Below are 21988 nucleotides of genomic sequence, written 5' to 3'. Positions count from 1 at the left end.
TTTAGAGAATGAACACCATCGATTATCATCGGTTGTAGAATTTGGACCTTCCTTTGGTTGAACAACCTTTCTTACACACACACACACACACACATATATATATATATATATATATATATATATATATATATATATATATATATTCTTAATCATGTGGAGTTACTGGACAAATAATATTCAAATATCACTTTTCAGCATGAGTTACCCCTATAATGAAGTTTCTTAAACGAGTTTAACACTACTAAGCAATTTGATAGGTGAAACTTGAAATGTTATAGACCCAAATTAATTTATACTTTAATTGATTCTAACTAGGGGGCGGCAAAAGGCCGGGCGGCCTGATGGGCCAAGCTGACCCAGCCCGCCATGGGTCGGGTTTGGGCCAAGATTTTAGGCCCGGGCCTGTTAGGTACCCGACCCAAACCCAGTTATATACATGGGCTGGTGTGTCTGAGTTATTTATTAAATTTTCAATGATATAAAGTTTTAAAAATTAACTATTGCATAATAACTTGCTAAATATTACTACTTACCTAATTAATTGCATTATTTTTATGAAAACTAGAAAGATAATTAGTTGGGTACATGAAAAGTTGAGAACTTGTTAATTATTATTATTTACAAATGGATTTGGGATGGGCCAACCAGACTAAGCCCACTTCACATTAGCCCATTGGGTCAATCAGCCGAGCCATGAGCTGTTCTTCAAAACCAAGCCCATTAAAAACCCGGCTATCTTCGTGCCAAGCCACACTTCAAGCCGGGTGGGCCAAGCTCTAAATGGGCCCACACCAGGCAGGCCCGATGCCCACCCATACTTCTAACTATTATGGCAGCTACATAATTTACACCCACATTATATGTTTGGTTGCAATCAAATGTGATTTGGAATATCATGCTGACCATACCTATCTCAAACAAGTAATATACTCAAACCTGACCTGAATCTCGACGCATTAAATTGTGTTTGTTTTACCTCTTAGGGAGGCGGGCCCATTAAGTGACCCGGTTCGGTAAAGGTTTTCCTTCGTCATACAAAAAAATATTTTTTATTTATTTATATTTTTATAGTTTTTTCTGATTTTTGAAGGAAAAATCAATTTTTTACTGAATCAATGGTTTTCTAAAGAAACCGATTCACCTACTGAACCGATTCTAACAACATTGCGGGCCATGGGTCGGGCTGAACGGATCCTAGGACCGACCCGTCAAATTGATTGGCGGGACCCGGTCGTTGCCTAGCCCTATTAGGCTATTACTTTCCGTTTTCTAGATTGTAGTAAAGAGATTTGTCCTCTTTAGCTTCTTTTCAGTTCCCTCTGAAAAAAAAAAGAGGGAATAAGCGAGCGCTCCTTCCATCAATCCTAGGGTTTCCTCGTACTCCATCGTTTGTGAGTTTTTTTTTTCTATTTTTCTTCTTCGCTTGTTTAATTTCTGTTCCTTTGGAAGCGTAGTTTTGTGCGTTTGGATGTTGGATTTTGATCTGTTTTGTTGGGTTTCGATCTTAGCTCGGTTGATGAAAGATTGAGTTGGGAGAGAGATGTGGTGTAAGTCCTGCGGGAGGGACCAGCCCACGGTCGTCGATGATGTCAATGGCTACACGTGAGTGGTTTCTTCTTCTTGTTCTTCCATGAATTCTTTTATTTTTTCCACTTGTTGATATTCCTCTATGGATTTGTTCCTTCCGCTTTTCCTTTTTTCCTTGCGGTTTGCAATGATTCACGTTAATATAATTGTACATTGGGTAGTTTGATCGATTGGCGTGAATGAGTATCGTGGAGCAATGCGATTTTTGCCTTTCGGGAACATCGATTTCATTTCGGTTCTATAAACTTCATGGGATCGTTTATTATGTGTTGAACGAGTGGTGTTTGTGACATGCAAGTAGATGAGATGGGTCAATCCTGATTAAGATTGTTGCCACGATTACTCGTTTTTTTGATTTCAATTGAGATATGATTACTCACTGTCCATTCGCAGTTGAAGATGTCACTAGTGGCATATAATAACTCGAGGCAAAGAGATGGCTTCTTTATGATCTCTCGTTCTCTTTCTCAAATATTTTATTTTCTTTGGTGGTATGCTATTGCGGTGAAATTTATTCTAAGCATTTGTTCCTTTTGTCAATGTAAAGTTCTTGGTGATTCATGTAATCATTATAACTATGATTTCTATTTATATGCTCATTCATTTTTGATCTAAAGCTGTGTGTTGGCAATTCATCAGAAACAGTATAACTATGATTTCTATGAATCTTGTTCTATGGTTGATCAAAGATCCTCATTCTTATCTGGTATATTAGATGAACTCTATGTCGAGTTTAGATTAGGTGCGGGCATCACACAACTCTTCGATGGACATGATGCCTTCTATGACAGCTCATGGGCATGGTTAATGATGCGTTCCTGCTTTGCGACTGGTCCTGGGTTAGAAAATTTAGGCAGCGGGTAGGCTTGGCTAGGTTAAGGATTAGGTCAAAGTCAAAACCGGGTAAAAAAGGATCAGTGAACTGACAAATTTCACTAGGAAAATTGGTTTGCCCAAATGTTGTGGAGGAAAAATCTCAAATTTGGAGGGATAATTCCGGACACTTTAATGAAGGTACAGACCAAGCTTCAAGGTCAGATGACACCGGAATATGTCTATACAAATTTAGGATTGGGATGAACAGGCACAACATGGCAGAGTCTGGTTCAGTTTAGTTATGACAGAGTTCGGGAGAAAATCCAGTTATCTCAAACTACTGCACAAAAATTTATCAAACTTTATGGAAAGGCTCTAGACATGTGTAAGGAGGTCCTGTTAAAATCTCAGGGCCTGACTCCACTGGGTTCAGGAGATACAAGTTCAAAAATCGGCATCGGGGATTAGGGTTTTGGATTGGGTCAGGTCTGTGTTTTGACTTTAATAGGTTTGGGTATAAAATCTGGATCTCACAACTGGGTTGGTGTAAAATACTGATTTTTCGAGGGTAGTCGGAGGACATGTGGGGGAACCTAGGGTTAAAATCTCATTCCTAGATCAACTCTGGTTGGGGCAATACGACTATGACAAGTCAGATTAGTTTCTGCTGTTAACAACAAATAGAAATCTGGCCAGTTCGGGTCCACTCGGTTTAAGTGAGTTCAAGGAGAGACTAGGTCTTAAGGTAAGGGTTGGTTTGACTTACTAAGGCTCAATAGAAATACTAGAGAGTGTCTACTACTGGGCTGCAGGTCGTCTGGGGCCACCAAAGTTGCTTGATTGAGTCCACTGTTCAACCCTTGGGAGCATGCAACAACCAAGGTCCAAGGGAGCAGACCTACAAGAAGTCAGGCTCACGCACTTTTGAGAGAGAGAGAGAGAGAGAGAGAGAGAGAGAGAGAGAGAGAGAGAGAGAGAGAGAGAGAGAGAGAGAGAGAGAGAGAGAGAGAGAGAGAGAGAGAGAGAGAGAGAGTCACTTCAATTTGCATTTCTTGATGTTTCAAAGAAGGAACTACAAGCCTATATATAGGCCAATGAGGGGTATTTACAACCTTCACAAGTTATAAATCTTTAAATTAAACCAAAAGATAAATAAATGAATAAAGATAAACCTACTCTAAAATTGGATAACACCTTCTTAGCTTTAGGTAACACCTCCTTAGACTTAGGCTATTTCTGGTTAACACCTCCTTGACTTGGGTTGGAATAGCCAAGTAGCATTTAGGCCTGCTACACATTTTTTCTAGTCTTCCAGAAATAGAGAAGTCGCCCCCAGGTGGGCCCCACAAGCTTCCTTTCTTAAACCAAGAGGGGTGCCCCACTTAGCCAAGATGGCTGCTATGATGATATGGCATCCTGGTGATGGGTCCCACAACTGGATGGAGCTTGGAGCTTGGAGTTTGGATTTGGAGCAGCATCAAATGGATCTACTTCAGGTAATTGGGGCATTGGGTTTGGATTTTAGCTTGCAGCACTTGGATCCACTTCGAGATCTTGGAACAACAAATGCAGACCGGGTTCCTCCACAATTGAGTCTGTATTAGTTAAGCTTGTGTTTTATCCGTGGCTTCTATCTTGTTTTATGGTCTTCAGCCTCTATTGTCATACTTATTTTTCTTTTTATAATCTTTCATTTATGTGACTTTTATTTGTCATTAAGGGTGCGTTTAATACGCTGGACAAACGCTGCACGTGCACGGTGTTTGTCCATGACACCCCAGGGGGTGACTGGTGCATCCCGCTAAATTCAAGAGCGCTGGACGTGCTGCATCCTGTTCTGCGCATGTTGTCGGCATGTATCAAACACGGGACAGCCCGGGTAGGGACCAGGCTGTCCCTGCTCAGGCACATCCTGTGTATCAAACACACCCTTAGTGATCTTGAATTCTTGATTCTTCATCTGGTGGTGTAGGTGTAATACAAAACAAATTTGAGTCTTAAACTTTGTATAGATATATGTATGTATGCAAGCGTGTATGTGTATGTATATATGTTTTGTGTACGCATGCATATATATGTGGCTGTGCACATGTGTGTGTATGTATATGTATATAAAATTAAAGCATGCATGGACGTTAGTGCATGTATGTAACTTTAACAGCAGCTCATCACTGGATTTATACTTTTGAGATGTTCCTAGGGCCAATTGTGAAAGAAAGCTACTTCAGCTCAGTTTGAACTCAGCCCATGAGGACTTGGGTTGTTAAGCTAGCAATCTAAGTTCAAAGGTCAATTTCGAGTTTGGTAAATAGTCAGGCCAATCTCATGCAACACCAAGGCTGGGTTGGATCAGCTCCATAATGCTTGATATGCATGCGTGCATGTGTGGACACACACACAAAGACATGCCCTTAAAATGTGTTTTTATTTTTCCAATGTAAAAAAACTTAACTTATTATATATACTTGAAAGTTTAAGTTTTTCATTTGTTATTTCCCTTTCTTGCATCTTTTGCTAAAACCAACTACTTAGCTTTAATCAAATGCCAATTAGGCAGTCTGCTTTAGTCAACTATCAGTTAAGCATGGTCTCCTTGGTTTGTTATTGTTTAGCTCAATGCTACTTAGTTTTGAAACAGTTCATTTAAATATGTATTTATGTTGGTGTATCTCAGAACTAGTGCTATACACTTTTTCCTAGTTACCTAAACTTGATACTGATATTTAAGTTGATGCAAAGTTCATGAACAAAACATTAGTTTTGAAACTTGTCTCATTCAAGGATGTATTTATGTTGGTGTATCTCAGAACTAGTGCCATAAAAGTTGAAAACTTTTTCTTAGTTACCTAAGCTTCATATTGATATTGAAGTTGATCAATGTTCATGAACAAGACCAAATGAAGCTGAAGCATAGATGGCTAGGCTCAACACAAGTTTGAGATGAGCTCAATAATGGTATTTTTTAACAAACTAAGCCTGAACGACTTAAATTTGGCTCAATCGGCTCCATTTACATCCTTTGGTGATCGTACTTAAGTGTATCATGAAACATGTTTATTCGTTATATAATAGTTTGGAAATTGTAAAGTTCTGTTAATTTTATTGGAAAATAATTATCTCCTTCTCTTGCTTTGTGCCAGATGTTGTTCTGGCTGTGGAAAGGTTTTTGACCGGGATGTGTTCTCCTCAGAAGTTACCTTTCTAAAAACAAGTACAGGACAGGTCTGTTGGCACGGTCTTCCTCTTTTTGCATTTTTTAGATAATTCTGATGACTCAGACTTATTAACTGAATGCAGAGCAGAGTAGCTGGTGGTTATGTGAGAAGTGTTCGAGATTCTGATAGTTCTGAGTCACATGAAAGGACTCTTGCAAAAGGTATTAATTTTAAGTATAAAGGAGGGTGGTTTTTATCACATCTTTCCACCATGTAGCTTTACATTTCATGCCTGCTTGTTTCTTGATGAGTGCATGAAGGGATGTATGGTATTTTTCTTTTGAGTTATTTTTATTGTTCTTCCATTTTTGTATGGATGAAATTTTGGACTTGAAGCTAATCTCTTCTGCTTTTTTATGAAACCTCAGCAAAATTAGACGTGATTTATCAAAAATATATTCACTACGATTTGTCATAAATATCTGGAGTATCCTACAATAATCATCTTCAATTTTTCTTTTTAATATTATTAGAGTGGTGGAACATTTGGATGGTGTGATTTCGAGATCCTTAATGTGTTCTTCACAATTGATATCTTTTTGCTTGTGTGAAATGGGTGCTTCAAAATGCCGGGCTACACATACCATTGTTGGTCAATGTCTGCCATATATATCATATATGTGACACAGGGGTTGGTACTTCAGGAAACTGTTATGTGTAGATACATACATGTTCATGCATTGTTCATATACATGTATATTCATTTGTTTGCATATGCATGTGTGCTGTGGGCATTTGTGCGTGTGGGTGTGCTTGTCTGTGTATGCATGTGCGTGCAATTCTGAGTATCAAATCTTCTAGTGTTAAAAGTAATTTTGTTCGATAACTTTTCCTTCTATACTGAACCGTGAATCCTAACCTATAAAAAATTTCACAACCTTATAGGAAGAAATGAAATCAATGACATTGTTGTTGGCCTGTCAATGAGTGGTGGGGATTCTCTTGTTGACCAATCACATCGGTTATATACAGTATGTTTTTATCCCCTGGTTTTTGTTGCTTATATTACATGATCAATTTACATGTAGCATTCATATTCTTGAATTGCCTTGTTTGAGAAAAGATAGCTGTCGAGCGTAATTTCACCAGAGGCCGCAGGACAAACCAGGTCGCAGCAGCATGTATTTACATTATTTGTCGGTAAGAGATACCTTCTAGATAAGATGCAAATTGGTGCTATTAATTTTGTCATTTATTTAGTGCTATTTGATAACAGCCATGGCTGCTTAATTTTGAACTAAGTGTCATGTTTTGCATCTACTGCTGCTTGCAGTTTACAGTTGATTTGATGGTAGACATGGTCAAACTTTGTAGGCATGTGTGCAGCCCTCTAGCAGATAGTGCACGTTGGATGGTGTCGAAGAATGTAAAATTTACCGTATGACTTCACTAGTATGTATCTACTTGCCAGTAAAGTCAACTATGTAGGGCATCTTTGCAACCATCCAGGTGCACAACTTGAGAAAGAGAAGCCTGTGAGAATGTGAATCATGTCATTTACATTCCCAGGGCTGCACTTTCTCATGCCCTTCCTGAGAATTCTCTGCAACTACCTTACAGTTGCAGCCATTCGTCAGCTTTTTTAAAGCTGAGAAAGGGAGCCACAGGGTTCCACCTGTGACTCCCATTCTCATATGAGTGGTGATGGATTTACTCAGCTAGGATCAACATTCCCAGGGTGCACTTTCTCAAGTATTTGAAAGTGGCTGGGTTAAGCATTCCATTTCTCAGAAGCCTGAGAAGGTACCACTTTCTCAGGTGCTTGCAAACATCACTGTAGACATTCATAACAATCGAAACAGGGGGCATGATTCATTTGCTTTTGATAAAATGATGCTTAAAATGGAAAATATGACAACCTTCTATACGTAGGTCTTTAACACCATCTAACTTGGAATGAAGAAACAATAGTACAATCAAGGGATTCAAATATGATATAGATATTCCATCCATAGATTTGGTTTAGCATCACTTCTGTAAGTCTGCCACCATCCTCTTTCTTACACAACAGTTAAGGAGAATGCTTTAAAAAAAAAGGTTTTCAGTCATATAATTTCTCCCAGTCTTTTGTTTTGTCAATTCCTATTCTAGTTTAATATGAAAACTATGAAAGTCAGATCATGTTGGGCCTGTTTTATCTCTACCATTCTCAATAAAAAACAAAAAAGTAGAAGGGACATTTTGTTCTATCTTGCTGTCTATGCACAACAAGGTTATTCCTCTATGCTTATTCTCTGCTTATTATCTTTGCATGCTTTTGCCATGTTATCCTTGGGTGAATTCTCACCTTGATCCTCTTAGACATCTATCTGTTAGAAAATAATACATACATCTATCTGTTAGAAAATAATACATATATGTATATACTTGAATATATATATATATATATATATATACACACACACACTCTTCATAATACAAGAGTATGTATATGTATATAAATACATATTTAAAGTATATACATATATTCTTGTATTTTTGTTTTTATCCTTCTGTAATTTTCCTTTTTTTGTAACTTTTTTTTTTGTACTTTTCTGTAGACAGTCAGCTACTGACTGTTGTACATGGTCTGACTCTATACACAAAGAGTCGCGGCTCTAATAAGAGCCGTAGGTCTCTTCATTAGTTGGTTTACTCTATAAATATGGGTGTTTTAAACCCATTGAGTTATGTAATAGTTGAAGGGTTTTTTGTCCCCTTGTGCTTATCAATACAGTGCATTTGAAGCACTTCTCTTCTTTTAGTGGTGGAAAGCATTTGAATGCTATTTTGTGCTGTCATATATTTTGAGTGTTTAAAATATCAAGTTATTTGAAACTTGTTTGCGTGTAAGGCAAATTCACATGGTATCAAAGCTTGGTGCATGATCAAATGTGCATTGGTGGGCAGCCTCAAAAAGTGTGCTTATTCTCCATCGTGGTGGTGACTTTTCCATCTCTTTTAATTCACCATGGCTGAATTTTTTCACACAATACAAGCAACTCAAACTTTATTCCGCCATTCAAACTTTGAAGGAAGCAACTACAACATTTGGGCGGGACACTTGGAGACATTCATCAAGGGTCAAGGTTTGTGGGGATTCGTAAGAGGTACTATTCTTGAAGCTACTCCCAAAATTCCATTAGGTGAAAATGGGATTGAGATTAGTCTTGACGAAAGAGACAAAGCCATGGAAGAATACTACAAGAAATTGGATGAATGAGAAATGAAAAACGCAAAAATTCTTTCATGGATGCTAAGTGGAGTGGAAAAAAAGTTGCCTCAAACCTATTGTGCTACAAAAAGGCTAATGAAGCATGAGAATATGTTAAAGGTATGTTTACCGAAAAAGATATGACTCACAAGTATTATCTTCAATAAAAGGTTAGAAATATCAAACAAGGAAATAAGAATGTAAGAAATTACTTTATGGAGTTATTTTCCATATGGACTCAACTTGCCAAATTTGAACCCAAATGGGAAGGTAATTGTATAGAAATGCGAAGAGTTCAAGTTGAGGAAGATAGAGTCTTTGCTTTTCTCTATGATTTGAGACTCGAGTTTGAACAAACAAGGGCCTCCTTACTATAATCTTCATCACTTCCTCCTATTCATGAGATTCTCACTAAGCTTAGTGGAGAAGAAACTAGACTAAATATGAGTAAAAATGTTAGTGTGCTTGCTACTTCTAGCAATGGCCCAGAAGAGGATTGCGCATTTGCCTCATCTAAATCAGAACATTACATCAAGCCATACAAACCTCCTCATTTTAGTAAGAGTAGAGGAGAATAAAAAATCATTTGCTATAACTGTAATGAACCTGGTCATATTAGGCCTCAATGTCCTAGATACAAATATAGGTTTCAAGAAAAACGTGTTGCCACTGCACCATCAAAACAAGATGAGGATACTTTGAATCTCAAAGACCTCACCAAATCATTATTTCAACTAACGGATGCATTGCAACCATTACTCAAAGGATCTACCTCAGGAGCGGTCATTGCATCCTTTTCTACTCCTGGTATGTGCTCTTGGCTTCTTGATTTAGGAACTTCTTTTCATATGACCCTACATAAGTCTATATTATTCGAATGTCAACCTAATTCAAATGCATCCTTTGTTTCCACCGCCGATGGCATTGCCTTGAAAATAGAGGGTGTTGGAATTTTTAAAAATGATTTGACAAAACATAACAAATTTTATATTCCAAAAATAAGACTTATATAAAAACTTCATCTTAACCTACTTTCAGTTTCTCAAATCTCAGATTATGGATATGATGTCATTTTCTCATCAAGTAAATGTTGGGTGCAGGATCACCAGTTCGGAAAATTGATTGGGGAAGGTTCTAGGAAAGGAGATATCTATTATATGGATTTCCTTTGTATTCCAAAGGAATCTTTTTGTAACACTGCCCAAACAAAAGATATACAGACTTGGCATCATAGATTTGGGCATCCAAATATAGGGAAATTAAATTTTGTACCAGTTACCAAGAATCTTTGTAAAGATAATTTTGAATGTAAAGAATGTTTACTTGGTAAAATGACAACTTTGCCTTATGGTGTTTAAATTCGATGTATTCGTAATTTTCAAAACAATTAAATCAAATTGAAAGTAAACTCAAAATCCTCAGAACTGACTCTGGAGGAGAATATTTGTCAAATGAATTTAAACAATTTTTAGAAAATGAATGAATCTTACGTCAAAGATCGTGTCCTAGGACTCCACAACAAAACGAAATTTCAGAAAGAAAACACAAACACATTATGGAAACTACAAAGACTCTTCTTATTGTTAAAAATGTTTCAAAAAATCTTTGGGCTGAAGCTGCATTAACTTCACTATATCTTATAAATAGGATGCCCTCAAAAACATTGTCCAATAAAATTTCCTTTGAAAAATTATTCAAATATCAGCCTGACTACTAAAGATTGAGGATCTTTGGTTGTAAATCTTATGTTTTAAATGATAAATGAGATAAACTATCTTCTAAATCTATCCCCTGTGCGTTCATTGGTTACTCTGAAACACAAAAAAGATTTAAATGTTACGATATAAAAAATGATAAACTTTTTGTCTCAAGAAATGTTAATTTTGTTGAAAATGAAAGTGGATTTGAAGGAAACATGTCACAAGACATAAATTCTGATTATTATTTATTGTTTAAACTATTGTCTAATGATGAAAATAATTATATAGAATTTTCTATTAAAGATAGAACAACAGTTGGACCAATAGTATACACTAGAAGAAATCAAAATACAACCAATAAAAGTGTAAATCAAAGTAACCATGAAGCATTAGAAACTCCTTCAGAACAAACTACCATTCGTAGATCTCAATGAACCTCAAGAATCTCAAACAAATTTGTGTCTTATGACTCATTTTCTCCTAAACATAGAGCATGTGTTATAGCTATTCATTCATATTTTGAACCCTCATGTTACAATGAAGCAAAAAATTTACCCGAATGGATAAAAGCTATGCATAAAGAATTAAATGCTCATAAAGAAGCTAACACTTGGGAAATTCTAAATTTACCCATTGGAAAGAAGACCATAGGATGTAGATGGGTTTTTAAAGTAAAAACAAAAGTGATGGATCATTGGAAAGGCATAAAGCCAGACTAGTTGCCAAAGGATATTCTCAAGAATACAGAGTGGATTACGAAGAAACTTTTGCTCCTGTTGCCAGGATGACCATTGTTCGAATGCTTGTAGCTATTTCACTATTAAAAATTGAAATATATTTTAAATGGATGTTAAAAATGCCTTTTTGAATGAGAATCTTAATGAGGAAGTATTTATGGATGTTTCACCTGGACTGATAATTCCTTCAGGTAAAGTACTTAAATTAAAAAAGGCATTGTATGCCCTCAAACAAGCACCTAAAGCTTGGTTTGATACTTTTAACAATGTTATTACAAGATATGGTTTTAAACCATGCTATATTGATACAATGTTATTTATCAAGAATTCTTCTGCAGGTATTATAATTTTACTTTTATATGTTGATTATGTTAAAATGTATCTTTCAATCTTTGTAATCTTATATATATTTTATATATATAAAGGATGATACATATACATATATGGTATATATGCATATGTATCTTCCTAATTATATATATAAAATATATATTTCTCTATTATTAGGCATAAGGGTAGTTTAGTCATTTCCCCTTTTTACGCATATTCCATTTGGAATATGTTTGTAATTTTATTTTTATTTTTATTTTTATTTTTTTATTTTATTCATTCTTGTGGTTTGCACCACCTAGAGAGGCTCCCCAAAGAGTCGTTGGGGAGCCCCCAACGATCACAAATGTGACCGTTGGGGGCTCCCAACGACTCCTTTGGGAGCCCCCTATGTGGCTCCTCTCTTGTTATAAATAGGGGTCTCCCCCTTGTAATTTAAGCACTCCTTTGGAGGAGCCTTTGCTCCATGTAATGGGTGTTACACCCTTCCTCTTTTCAATAATATCAACTTATGCCTTATAGGCATTTTTGCCCCTTTGTGGGTTTATGTGTTAGCACATTATGTGTTTGTGTTTTCCCCTTTAGTGGGTATATTCACACTTCATGTGCATGTGTATTGGTTCATTATTGAACCTAATATATTCAAAGTCGTTTCCTTACATGGTATCAGAGCAAGGTTGAGATCGAGTTGTTCTTTGTTGCATTGGGAAGCGTGTTATTCAAGAAATTTTAAAGAAGAATGGTGAAGTTCTTGTTTCTTTTTTTTGCTTCTTAAAAATGTTTGGTATGCATTATATTTCTTTAAGTGTTGAGCATTATAAAGAATTAGATATGCTTTTGCATTTGTGTTCTCCATGTCATTATGAGTTTGGATTCTTAACAATTCCATTGAACTTTTTATATTATTTTCTTTCGTATGTCTTTTTTTTGAAAAATAAGTTTTTTAAAGAAAGTTATGATTAAAATGTTTGTGAGAGATGCAGCATTGCTCACATATTCTCATCATAATTATTTCATATTAAAGGTATGTGTTTACCCTCTAAAATGTCCTATATGAGGTTTTTTCATAATAACATGTGTCTTTGAAAAATGATGTTTTATTTTCCTACCTAATGAGTTTTTTTTCATACGAGCAATGTTTGATTAAGAAGGCATTTTTATAATATCGGTTGAATTAAGTTTTTAAAAATGATCTCATAAAATATGGTTATCCTCTTTTCATTCTTCAATTCAATTTCAAGAATATGTTTTATTATAAGATTTATGGTCTTCATTAATGTTGCATACTTATTACATGTGTTTTAAATATTTCATGTTGTGTTTATTTAAAACATATTCATGCCATTGGTTATAATCTATTAAGTCATATAATATTATGAATTTTTGTTTATAGATTTTCTCCACTTTAATAAAGTTTTCCCTCTTCCTTTCGTATGTATCCTCATTTGAGAATTTTGTTTGTTGGATCTCTCTTTGAGAGGCCTTTTTATCCTTGTGAATCTTCTTATGAGTATATACTCTTTGAGAAGATTTCATGATTGTTATAAGCTTCTTTTTAATATTGGTTTTTTATGAGATTTTTTTAATATTACCATCTTTGTGAAAGCTTGAGAGTCTCAAGCATTTGCTCCTTTTTATACATGCATTATTGCATGTTTGCTATTATTATGCTTTTTACGTATTTTGTTCAAGTGTTGTGAGAGTGTCTTTGTACACTTCTTTTATAAAGTATTCATGCTTGTATGCGTATTGTCTATTCATAGACATTTTCACATGGTACTCTCTTTTCAATAAAGAGATGATATATATTGCCTTCCTTAGGGCTTGTTTTGTCCCTTAGTGGACTTGAGAGATTGTTCCTTTTATCATTATAAGTGCTTCTGCAATTTCTTGTTACATGTTGTCCTAAATTTGCTCATTTAAGATTATTGCCATTCTACATCTTGGCATGCATATAATTGCAATTTATAGAGGCTTGATTTGATTCTTGGATTATTCCAAATCCGTCCTCACAACATGACATTGCTTAAATATTTCATGTTGTGTTTATTGAGTCTTTTGATAATGATCATGATTGAACATAATTTCGTATTTATGCAAAATTATTATAAGGCATATTGTTGTGATTAATTATGTTGGACCTTTGAATCAACCCTCTTTGTAAGATCACATATTTGGAAAATGATTTCCTTAAGTGTTCATTGCCTTTTTATGACATTTATTTTTATCCATCACAAGTTATATGATGCATCAATTTTTTTTATGGCCTTATTGTTATATTAGAGATAATTGTTGAGGTGAGTTAAGGGCACCTTGTGTTATGTCATTTTAGATTGTCCAATTACCATATTAAAGATGGTTGTTGAGGTGAATTATGGGCACCTTGGGACTCTAGAATGATTTGTTATATGATCTCTAATTATGAGTTTGTCACTCGTTTTCTTTTGGCCATTGATCTATGGATGCTCTTATTTATATATAAATGTGATGGGTATATGGTGTCTTGGAACCTTAAATGTTTTAAGGTATATTTAATTCATGGGTGTTGGAGATTATTGCCCAACCTTTTATTGCTTATGAATCTTATGAGTGCATTTGCACATTTGTGATTTCGTATTTTGTGCTTTTGTGCACAAGTGTTCCAAGTGTTTTTGTTGTGCGTATGTGCACATATTTATTTTCAAAAAATATTGTTCAAGGTTTTATTTATATGTTTGTCATTACAAAGTTTTATTGCCTCAAAAGTCTTCTCCTCTTATACCTTAGACAAAACATATTATTACACCATTGTTTGTTGGTAGCCCTTTGTTGGCTTTGCTCTCTTGGTCTAGTAGCTGAACACACTTGTCTTGAGTGTTATTATATGTAGACAAAGCACGTTGATTCACACTATGGTGTGTGATTTTAGTCTATGTTGGCATTTGTGTCCTTGTTCTAGTCGCTGAGATGTATGCCCATGGTTGACTTCTTTCACTCATTTCAAGTGCCATTTTATGTAGACAAAAGATGTATTGTGTTTTAGCCCATGGTTGGCTTGATACTCTTGATCTAGTAGCTGAACATACTTGGTTTTGAGTGTATTTTTACGTAGACAAGAGATGCTTTTGGTCTATGTTGGCAAGTATTCTCTTGTTCTTATCGTTGATGCACTCATTTCAAGTATTATTACATGTAGACAAAAGGTTCTTTTACACATCGTTGTGTGTGTCCTTAGCCTTTAATGACATTATATTTATGTTCTTGATCAAGTAGCTTATGCACTTGATTTGTGGTTTTTGGAGGACTAATGAGGTAGTTGCTTGTAATGGATGAATTATTGTTGAAATTTGTAAAATTTCATTCATATTTTGTCTTTTAAAGATACAAGTGAATCATATCATTAATATGATATTTTAAAATCAAATTTATTTTTTGGTCACCTTTTATACTTGATATGCAAAATGAGTTTTTGTAATTGCAATCATTTGAGTGAGATGTTCCTAAATGTGTAAGGTTCTCTACTCAAATAACTCTCATTTTTTTGCCTCTTAAGTGGACTTAAAACCTTTTGAACTCTTGTGTTTTATACTCTTTTGAGCATTTCCCTCTTGAAATTGCTTTCAAAGGACTTGCTAAAATCAATAACACTTGTCTTTCTATCTTATCGGTTCATATAATATTACTTGACTAAAGTGTGATTGGAGCATGATCATTAATGACTCTTTTAGGTGTTGATTTATTTCATGATATTATATGCATATTATGGCCTTTTTGCCCTCATTTAATAAATTATGTGTAACTTATGCCTCTTTGTAGGCTTCTTGTGGTGTCTCTTGTGGACCATTATGTTATTCCTTGTTATGAGGTTGTGTTTGTCCAATGTTGGACTTTATGAATGCATTATGCTTTCTTGTAATTTGTTTCCGCTCCCTCTTCAACATGGTATATGATTATGAAAAATTGGTTTTCTAAAATCATTCTGCATACATGAGTAATTATCTTGTTCCATCAAATCCTGTGATGAATTATGCATAAAATATCTTTTTGCACCGTTACTTTTGGATGAATTATATGATATGTTTTTTTTTTGGTTTGGTTAATTCATCTTATTTGGAATATTTCACTTGATTCAAGTGCAAATATATCTTTTACTTGGACCTCTTCTTGTTTTGTTCCACAGGATCTTGAAGATGAGAGGAAAAGAAGTACCTTGGATAAATCATGAAAGGTGCTCATCGTTAAAGACTTTGGAGGAAGACATTTGCAAATTTCAATGGCATTCGGACTGAAGGCTCTTGAAGCCTTGAGATTCTTCCTCTTGCATTCTTCAAACTTTTCGTTCCCCACGCAAAGTTTGAGGGGGGTGTTAAAATGTATCATTCAATCTTTGTAATCTTATATATATTTTATATATATAAATGATGATACATATACATATATGGTATATATGCATATGTATCTTCCTAATTATATATATAAAATATATATTTCTCTATTATTAGGCATAATGGTAGTTTAGTCATTTCCCCTTTTTACGCATATTCCATTTGGAATATGTTTGTAATTTTATTTTTATTTTTTTTATTTTATTCATTCTTGTGGTTTGCGCCACCTAGGGAGGCTCCCCAAAGAGTCGTTGGGGAGCCCCCAACGGTCACAAATGTGACCGTTGGGGGCTCCCAACGACTCCTTTGGGAGCCCCCTATGTGGCTCCTCTCTTGTTATAAATAGGGGTCTCCCCCTTGTAATTTAAGCACTCATTTGGAGGAGCCTTTGCTCCATGTAATGGGTGTTACACCCTTCCTCTTTTCAATAATATCAACTTATGCCTTATAGGCATTTTTGCCCCTTTGTGGGTTTATGTGTTAGCACATTATGTGCTTGTGTTTTCCCCTTTAGTGGGTATATTCGCACTTCATGTGCATGTGTATTGGTTCATTATTAAACCTAATATATTCAAAGCCGTTTCCTTACAGATTACAGGTAGTGACAAAGAAGAAATCAAGAAAGTCAAATAGTTTTTGAAAAATTCTTTTGGAATGACTAATCTTGGGTTCCTAACATACTTCCTTGTTATAGAAGTATCCTACTCTAACAGAGGGTACTTATTGTCACAAACCAAGTTTGCTTCAGATATTATTGACAGGTCATGACTATCAGATGATAAAATTGTTGACACCCTAGAGACTCTTGAAATTAAGATACGAGCCGATGATGGAGTTTCTTTGGACAATCCAACTCCCTTCAGACAACTCGTGGGATCTCTTATGTATTTAAGTATTACATGACCAGACATAGCTCATGCTGTACATGTAGCCAATCAATTTCAACACGTTCCAACATCACCTCATATAAGTGCAGGCATGAGAATTATCAAATACATTAGAAGCATAATAAATAAGGGAGTTTTGCTATCATCTTCTTCCTCCTTAGATCTTATTGCATACTCTGATGCTGATTACAGAGGGGATCCAAATAATAGGCGCTCAACAACTGGTTTTTGTGTATTTCTAGGCGAATCTTTGATTTCACGGAGGTGCAAGAAACAACAAAAGGTGTCACTATCATCCACATAAGCTAAATATAGAGCAATGACGACTACTACCATGGAGATCGTGTGCCTCAAACAACTCATTTCAGATATGAGAATTCATCTTCAGAATCCTACAATATTATGCTGTGACAACAAGAGCTCCATATACATTGCTCGAAATCATACGTTTCATGAAAAAACTAAGCATATAGAGATGGATTGCCATTTTGTACGTGAAGAATATTTAAAGAAGACTATTGATCTTCCCTACGTGACATCAACTTGCGGATTTCTTCACCAAGACACTGTGCTCACCAAGATTCAATTTTTTACTAAACAAACTTTCGGTGATTTCACCATAAGTTTGAGGGAGACTGTTAGAAAATAATACATATATGTATATACTTGAATATCTATATATATACATACTTTTCGTAATACAAGAGTTTGCATATGTATATAAATACATATTTAAAGTATATACATATATTCTTGTATTTTTGTTTTTATCCTTATGTAATTTTCCTTTTTTTGTAACTTTCTTTTTTTTCTTTTTGTACTTTTCTGTACACAGTCAGTGTACAATGTACAGTGCACAACAGCCAGCTACTGACTGTTGTACATAGTCTGACTCTGTACACAAAGAGTTGTTGGTCTGAAGCCCAACGGCTCTAATAAGAGCCGTTGGGAACAGCCCAACGTTTCTTCATTAGTTGGGTTACTCTATAAATAAGGGCGTTTTAAACCCATTGAGTTATGTAATAGTTGAAGGGGTTTTTGTCCCCTTATGCCTATCAATACAGTGCATTTGAAGCACTTCTCTTCTTTTTGTGGTGTAAAGCATTTGAATGCTATTTTGTGCTGTCATATATTTTGAGTGTTTAAAATATCAAGTTATTTGAAACTTGATTGTGTCCAAAGCAAATTCACACTATCCACAACCAAACATATGATATGCCACTTTCAAATCACCCCTCTTATTCATACTAGTATATGCGTTCACTCATAACAATCTAAATTTGTTGTTAATCTGTTGCTCACCACTAGTTGTGGCAGTGGCTTTGCCACATGCTATTGTGGGTCATGTGTGTTCAAGATCATAATTCACTTGCCCTTTTTTTTCTCTCCTTTCTTCATCCCTTATCATTGTCTCCTTCCTCCTCTTGTTCTTTTATCCTATTGTTATAGCTTTTTTTCCCCAACCCCTATTAGCCTCTCTTGCAAGGATCTTCCCTTCTGTGATGGGGTTTAGGGTAGTCATTCTTAGTCGTAGCCCCTTCGGGGCTGTCTTGACCTTTGTATTCATGGGTTCTTCCCTATCCTCCCTGTTTCTTAGATCCCGCTCTTAGTTGTAAATGCCCTTCTGAACTCCTAGGTTCTACTTGTCTTGGCGTTTTAGAATGGGAGTTTGATGTTGATGCTTCATCAGCTTTCTATTGGTAGCTTATCCCTGAGTGATGTTTCTTTCTAGCAGGTTTAGTACAACTTGGATAGACTGCTCAGAAGTATCCCTAAAGTTGATTTCTCTATTGATAATCTGTCTACCTTAAGGGGATCATGGGGCATATTGATCAGGCTACTGAGCACTAGGGTGGCAGTCTGGTTTGAGGGAACTTCATGCTCTTTTAGCTAGTAACCTGCTATTCATGAGGTAGCTCAAGCCATATTTGTGCGACTGGCACATTAAAGGAAGCAAATAATGAATATTGAATACTGGAAAATTAAGGGGATTAATAAAAGGAACAATCAGAAGTTCTTGCTAATGTCATATGGGACAAAAGTTGTCATATGCTGTCTTATGTGAATCCAAGGTTGAGGAGATATCACTGATATGACAAATGTTGTTATATGCTGTATATGTGATTCTAAGGTTGAGGAGTATCACTGTGCCTCATGAATATAATCCGAAGAGTTACCAATTATGAACTTATCCCTTCTGAGGGTAGGATGAGTGGCATCCTTGTGCCCTAGAGAATTTGTGCTTACAGGACGATCTTTCATTCAGGGAATTTTTCCTTATATATTTTATTTTCTATTGTACTTGTAGATAGCTCCCTCCTCTTCATGATGGTTTATGGCCTAGTCATATCCAATAAGAAACTTTCTCTATGTTGAACTTGATAAAAGCAATGGTTTCAGGATATATAGGTGATGACTTAAAACCCCCCTTTTTCTGGATGATGGTAGTAAGTGCACTGATAGATTCAAAAGTATGACATACTTTGGGGATTCATTGACAAGTGGAAGTTAGTATATATTGATTTAAGTGGAGCCAATTATATGTGCCAGGTATGCAAGGATGATTTTGTCTACTTATGAAGCTGGGCTAACTTCTTGTCTAGCTTGAGGTGTTGAAGTCTGCTCTAATGCTGTAGGGCATGGTCCTCCTTAGGATGACAACAGATGATAACCTAATTGCATTGAGATAATGTTGGGATGATTTTGGAAAGATTCTTCAAATCTGACAGATTGACGGATGCGAGTGGAGGGCTCCCATGATGTAACAAAATAGAGTGAAAGAAAAGCTCATAGTGCTTAGGAAGCCTTCATGGAAAAAAATACTATGCAGCTATGTCACAGGGATTCGGCTAGCAGGGTGCCGCACCCACGTTGACGCGACTCGACGCGGGTGCGGTCAACCTGACCCTGGGTGTGTTGACCACACCCAGGGTCATTTTGGTCCAATTCTCGGACTTCAAAAAAAAAGTTCCTCAAAAGGTTCCTCAAATGGTTCTTCTGCGAACCGAGGGTGTAGGGAGGGGCCAAGCCCCTCTAATGCGAACCCAACCTAGAGCGAGAGAGGGGGAGGGCAAAGGCACCCTCCCCTTTGCCGCAATCAGAGGGAGAAACGAAAAAAAGAAAAAGGAGATGAAGAAAACGAGGAGGGGGGAAAACAACACTCCCCCTCCCCTCAGCGCGCAAGGGGAGGGGTTATGCCCCTCCCCATCCTCTGAGAGAGGAAACAAGGAGCGGGGAGGGGGACAACACCCCTCCTCCGATCAAAATGCAAGGGGAGAGGCTGCGGCCCTCCCCGTCCTCTGAGCGAGGACACATAGAGCGAGAGACTGAGAGAGAGAGATGGTTAGGGGTTACCTGAGAGGTGACCGAAAAAAGGGAGAAGGTTTCACCTGCGAGTGGCGGTGCACGGGGTCACCGGTGTGACGAGGGTTCCAACGTCGACGGCTGGAACACGTCGAGTTGGAGAGAGGGCTCGAAGAAGGGGAGGCTCGCCGGTGAGATGGGGCTCCGACGAGTGAGGGAGCCCGAGAGAGGGTTCAGGGAGAGAGAGGGCGTCGAGCGTGGCTGCCAGTGTCGGGTGGTCGGAACACGAGCGGGAGAGGCGTCGCCGGTCCGGGCTTGCCGGCTATGGGTGGGGGCGGTCTCCGGCACGAGATTGTCGGCGAAGGTGGGTCTCCGGTAGGTGAGGTGCGCAAAGGGGGGGGGGCAAGCGGGAGGACAGAGAGAGGGTTGGGGTTCTCTTTTGCGTAAAAGGGGAATCTCCACCCTTCCGTGTTTAAATAGAAACACGGGGGGGGGGGATTCGGGCCCGGATCTGAACTTTTTTTTATCGGGTTTTACACATAATGAAAGAGGAGACAAAACTGTAAAAAGTCTAATTATTTTAGGAAATTACAAAAGAATGGATAATAGAATAAAAATAGAGCGGTAAAAAAGCTAAAACATGACAATAAGCAAAAAGATTAGTTTTGTATCACTCGAACAATTGATCATTAGTAACAGCATGCTTAAAAAGTTACCAAAAATGAGAAATATGATGGAGGCATGCAATGTATCAATTCTTGAACCTTTTTCTGTGGAAAGCCAACTCACAATTGTTTACGATTCAGTCCTATACAAATATAGACGAATGAAACATTTACCCGGATAACTTGGTAAATTCTAATTTATGGTAGTCAGAATCTTTTTAGTAAGGGAATGGTCTCCTTATTGAGGATTAGCCGATTAGGTATTCTAATGTGGTGATGATTACCCTGTTTGCATTTAGAGAAATGACCAAAACCAAAAAATGTGGGGAGAAAATGTGACAAACTGCTGCCTGTATATGTGCATTCTTTTCAGTTTGTTAGTTGCTGCATTTCATATTCCAGCTCTACTTATGCAATTTTACATGGATATGGTGTAAATAACTATATACTAAAATGGTAAGACCATGGTGTACTAGAACTCGTGCTGTTGGTAAAACTAGTTGCAATTGGATATATGTGAGTGATTAAGCTGTTCACGTGTAAATTTGGAAAAGAAAATTCCTTGGTTTATACTCATGGATTCCAACACCCACCCTCGTTGCTGGAATAATTTTCTAAGAAGGTCCGAGTTCTACTTAGGTTGTTCAAATTGAAGAACCATATATATATATAATTTTTTATATTTTTGCCGCACCCCTGCACCCAGGTTTTTTGAAAGTGCCGAATCCCCGCACCTGCACCCGCACCCGCTCCCGCTCCCGCTCCCGCACCCATGTGACATAGCTATGCAGATGAAAGTTGTTGGTTAGAATCACATCAGGCACATCTATCAATGGGAGACAGAACTAAGTTGGCTACAAGTGCTTTGGTGTGGAGTTTACTGAATGTAAGTGGTTAGTGGATTGCATTGATGCTTGAATAAAGGATGAGAAAATGGTGCAAATGCTCTAGGATTACTTGGTTGAGGGAAGGGGTGAAACTAATTGGAAAAATGGGGAACCTCTCTTCAATATGCTCTCCATGGTTTAGCGGGAGGAACTGAAATTCCTTCAAAGTTGAGATTAAGGAGGCAGTCTTTAACTTGCCAATAATAAAGCTTTTGACATAACACAAGCATGATCTGTTTTCCTGTTGCTTTTCATGTCCTTCAGTCAATTCATAAACTAGATCTGTCAAAGTTATTGGGGGGAT

The 21988-nt window shown here is 36.7% G+C and overlaps 1 protein-coding gene across 2 annotated transcripts in view; it reads left to right on the top strand.

Moving 5' to 3' along the window:
• Window positions 1-1275: 1275 nt before the first annotated feature.
• LOC149817976 (Cyclin/Brf1-like TBP-binding protein) overlaps window positions 1276-21988 on the top strand; it is a 72741-nt gene continuing 52028 nt past the window's right edge. Inside the window, exons 1-6 of one of the 2 annotated variants that reach the window (XM_089985809.1) lie at window positions 1276-1391; window positions 1509-1602; window positions 5544-5625; window positions 5701-5779; window positions 6504-6589; window positions 6682-6758. In XM_089985809.1, the coding sequence (XP_089841935.1) occupies window positions 1541-1602; window positions 5544-5625; window positions 5701-5779; window positions 6504-6589; window positions 6682-6758 (386 nt within the window). In that variant the 5' untranslated portion in view covers window positions 1276-1391; window positions 1509-1540. The remainder of the gene's footprint in view (window positions 1392-1508; window positions 1603-5543; window positions 5626-5700; window positions 5780-6503; window positions 6590-6681; window positions 6759-21988) is intronic. The other variant, XM_089985810.1, reaches the window with a different exon arrangement.

This window comes from Nuphar pumila, chromosome 13 (genome assembly GCF_984573655.1).
Source record: "Nuphar pumila chromosome 13, dmNupPumi1.hap1.1, whole genome shotgun sequence".
NCBI classification, from domain to species: Eukaryota; Viridiplantae; Streptophyta; class Magnoliopsida; order Nymphaeales; family Nymphaeaceae; genus Nuphar; species Nuphar pumila.
The sequence above is the reverse complement of the archived record's forward strand: the minus strand, read 5'-3'. Positions and strand labels throughout refer to the sequence as shown.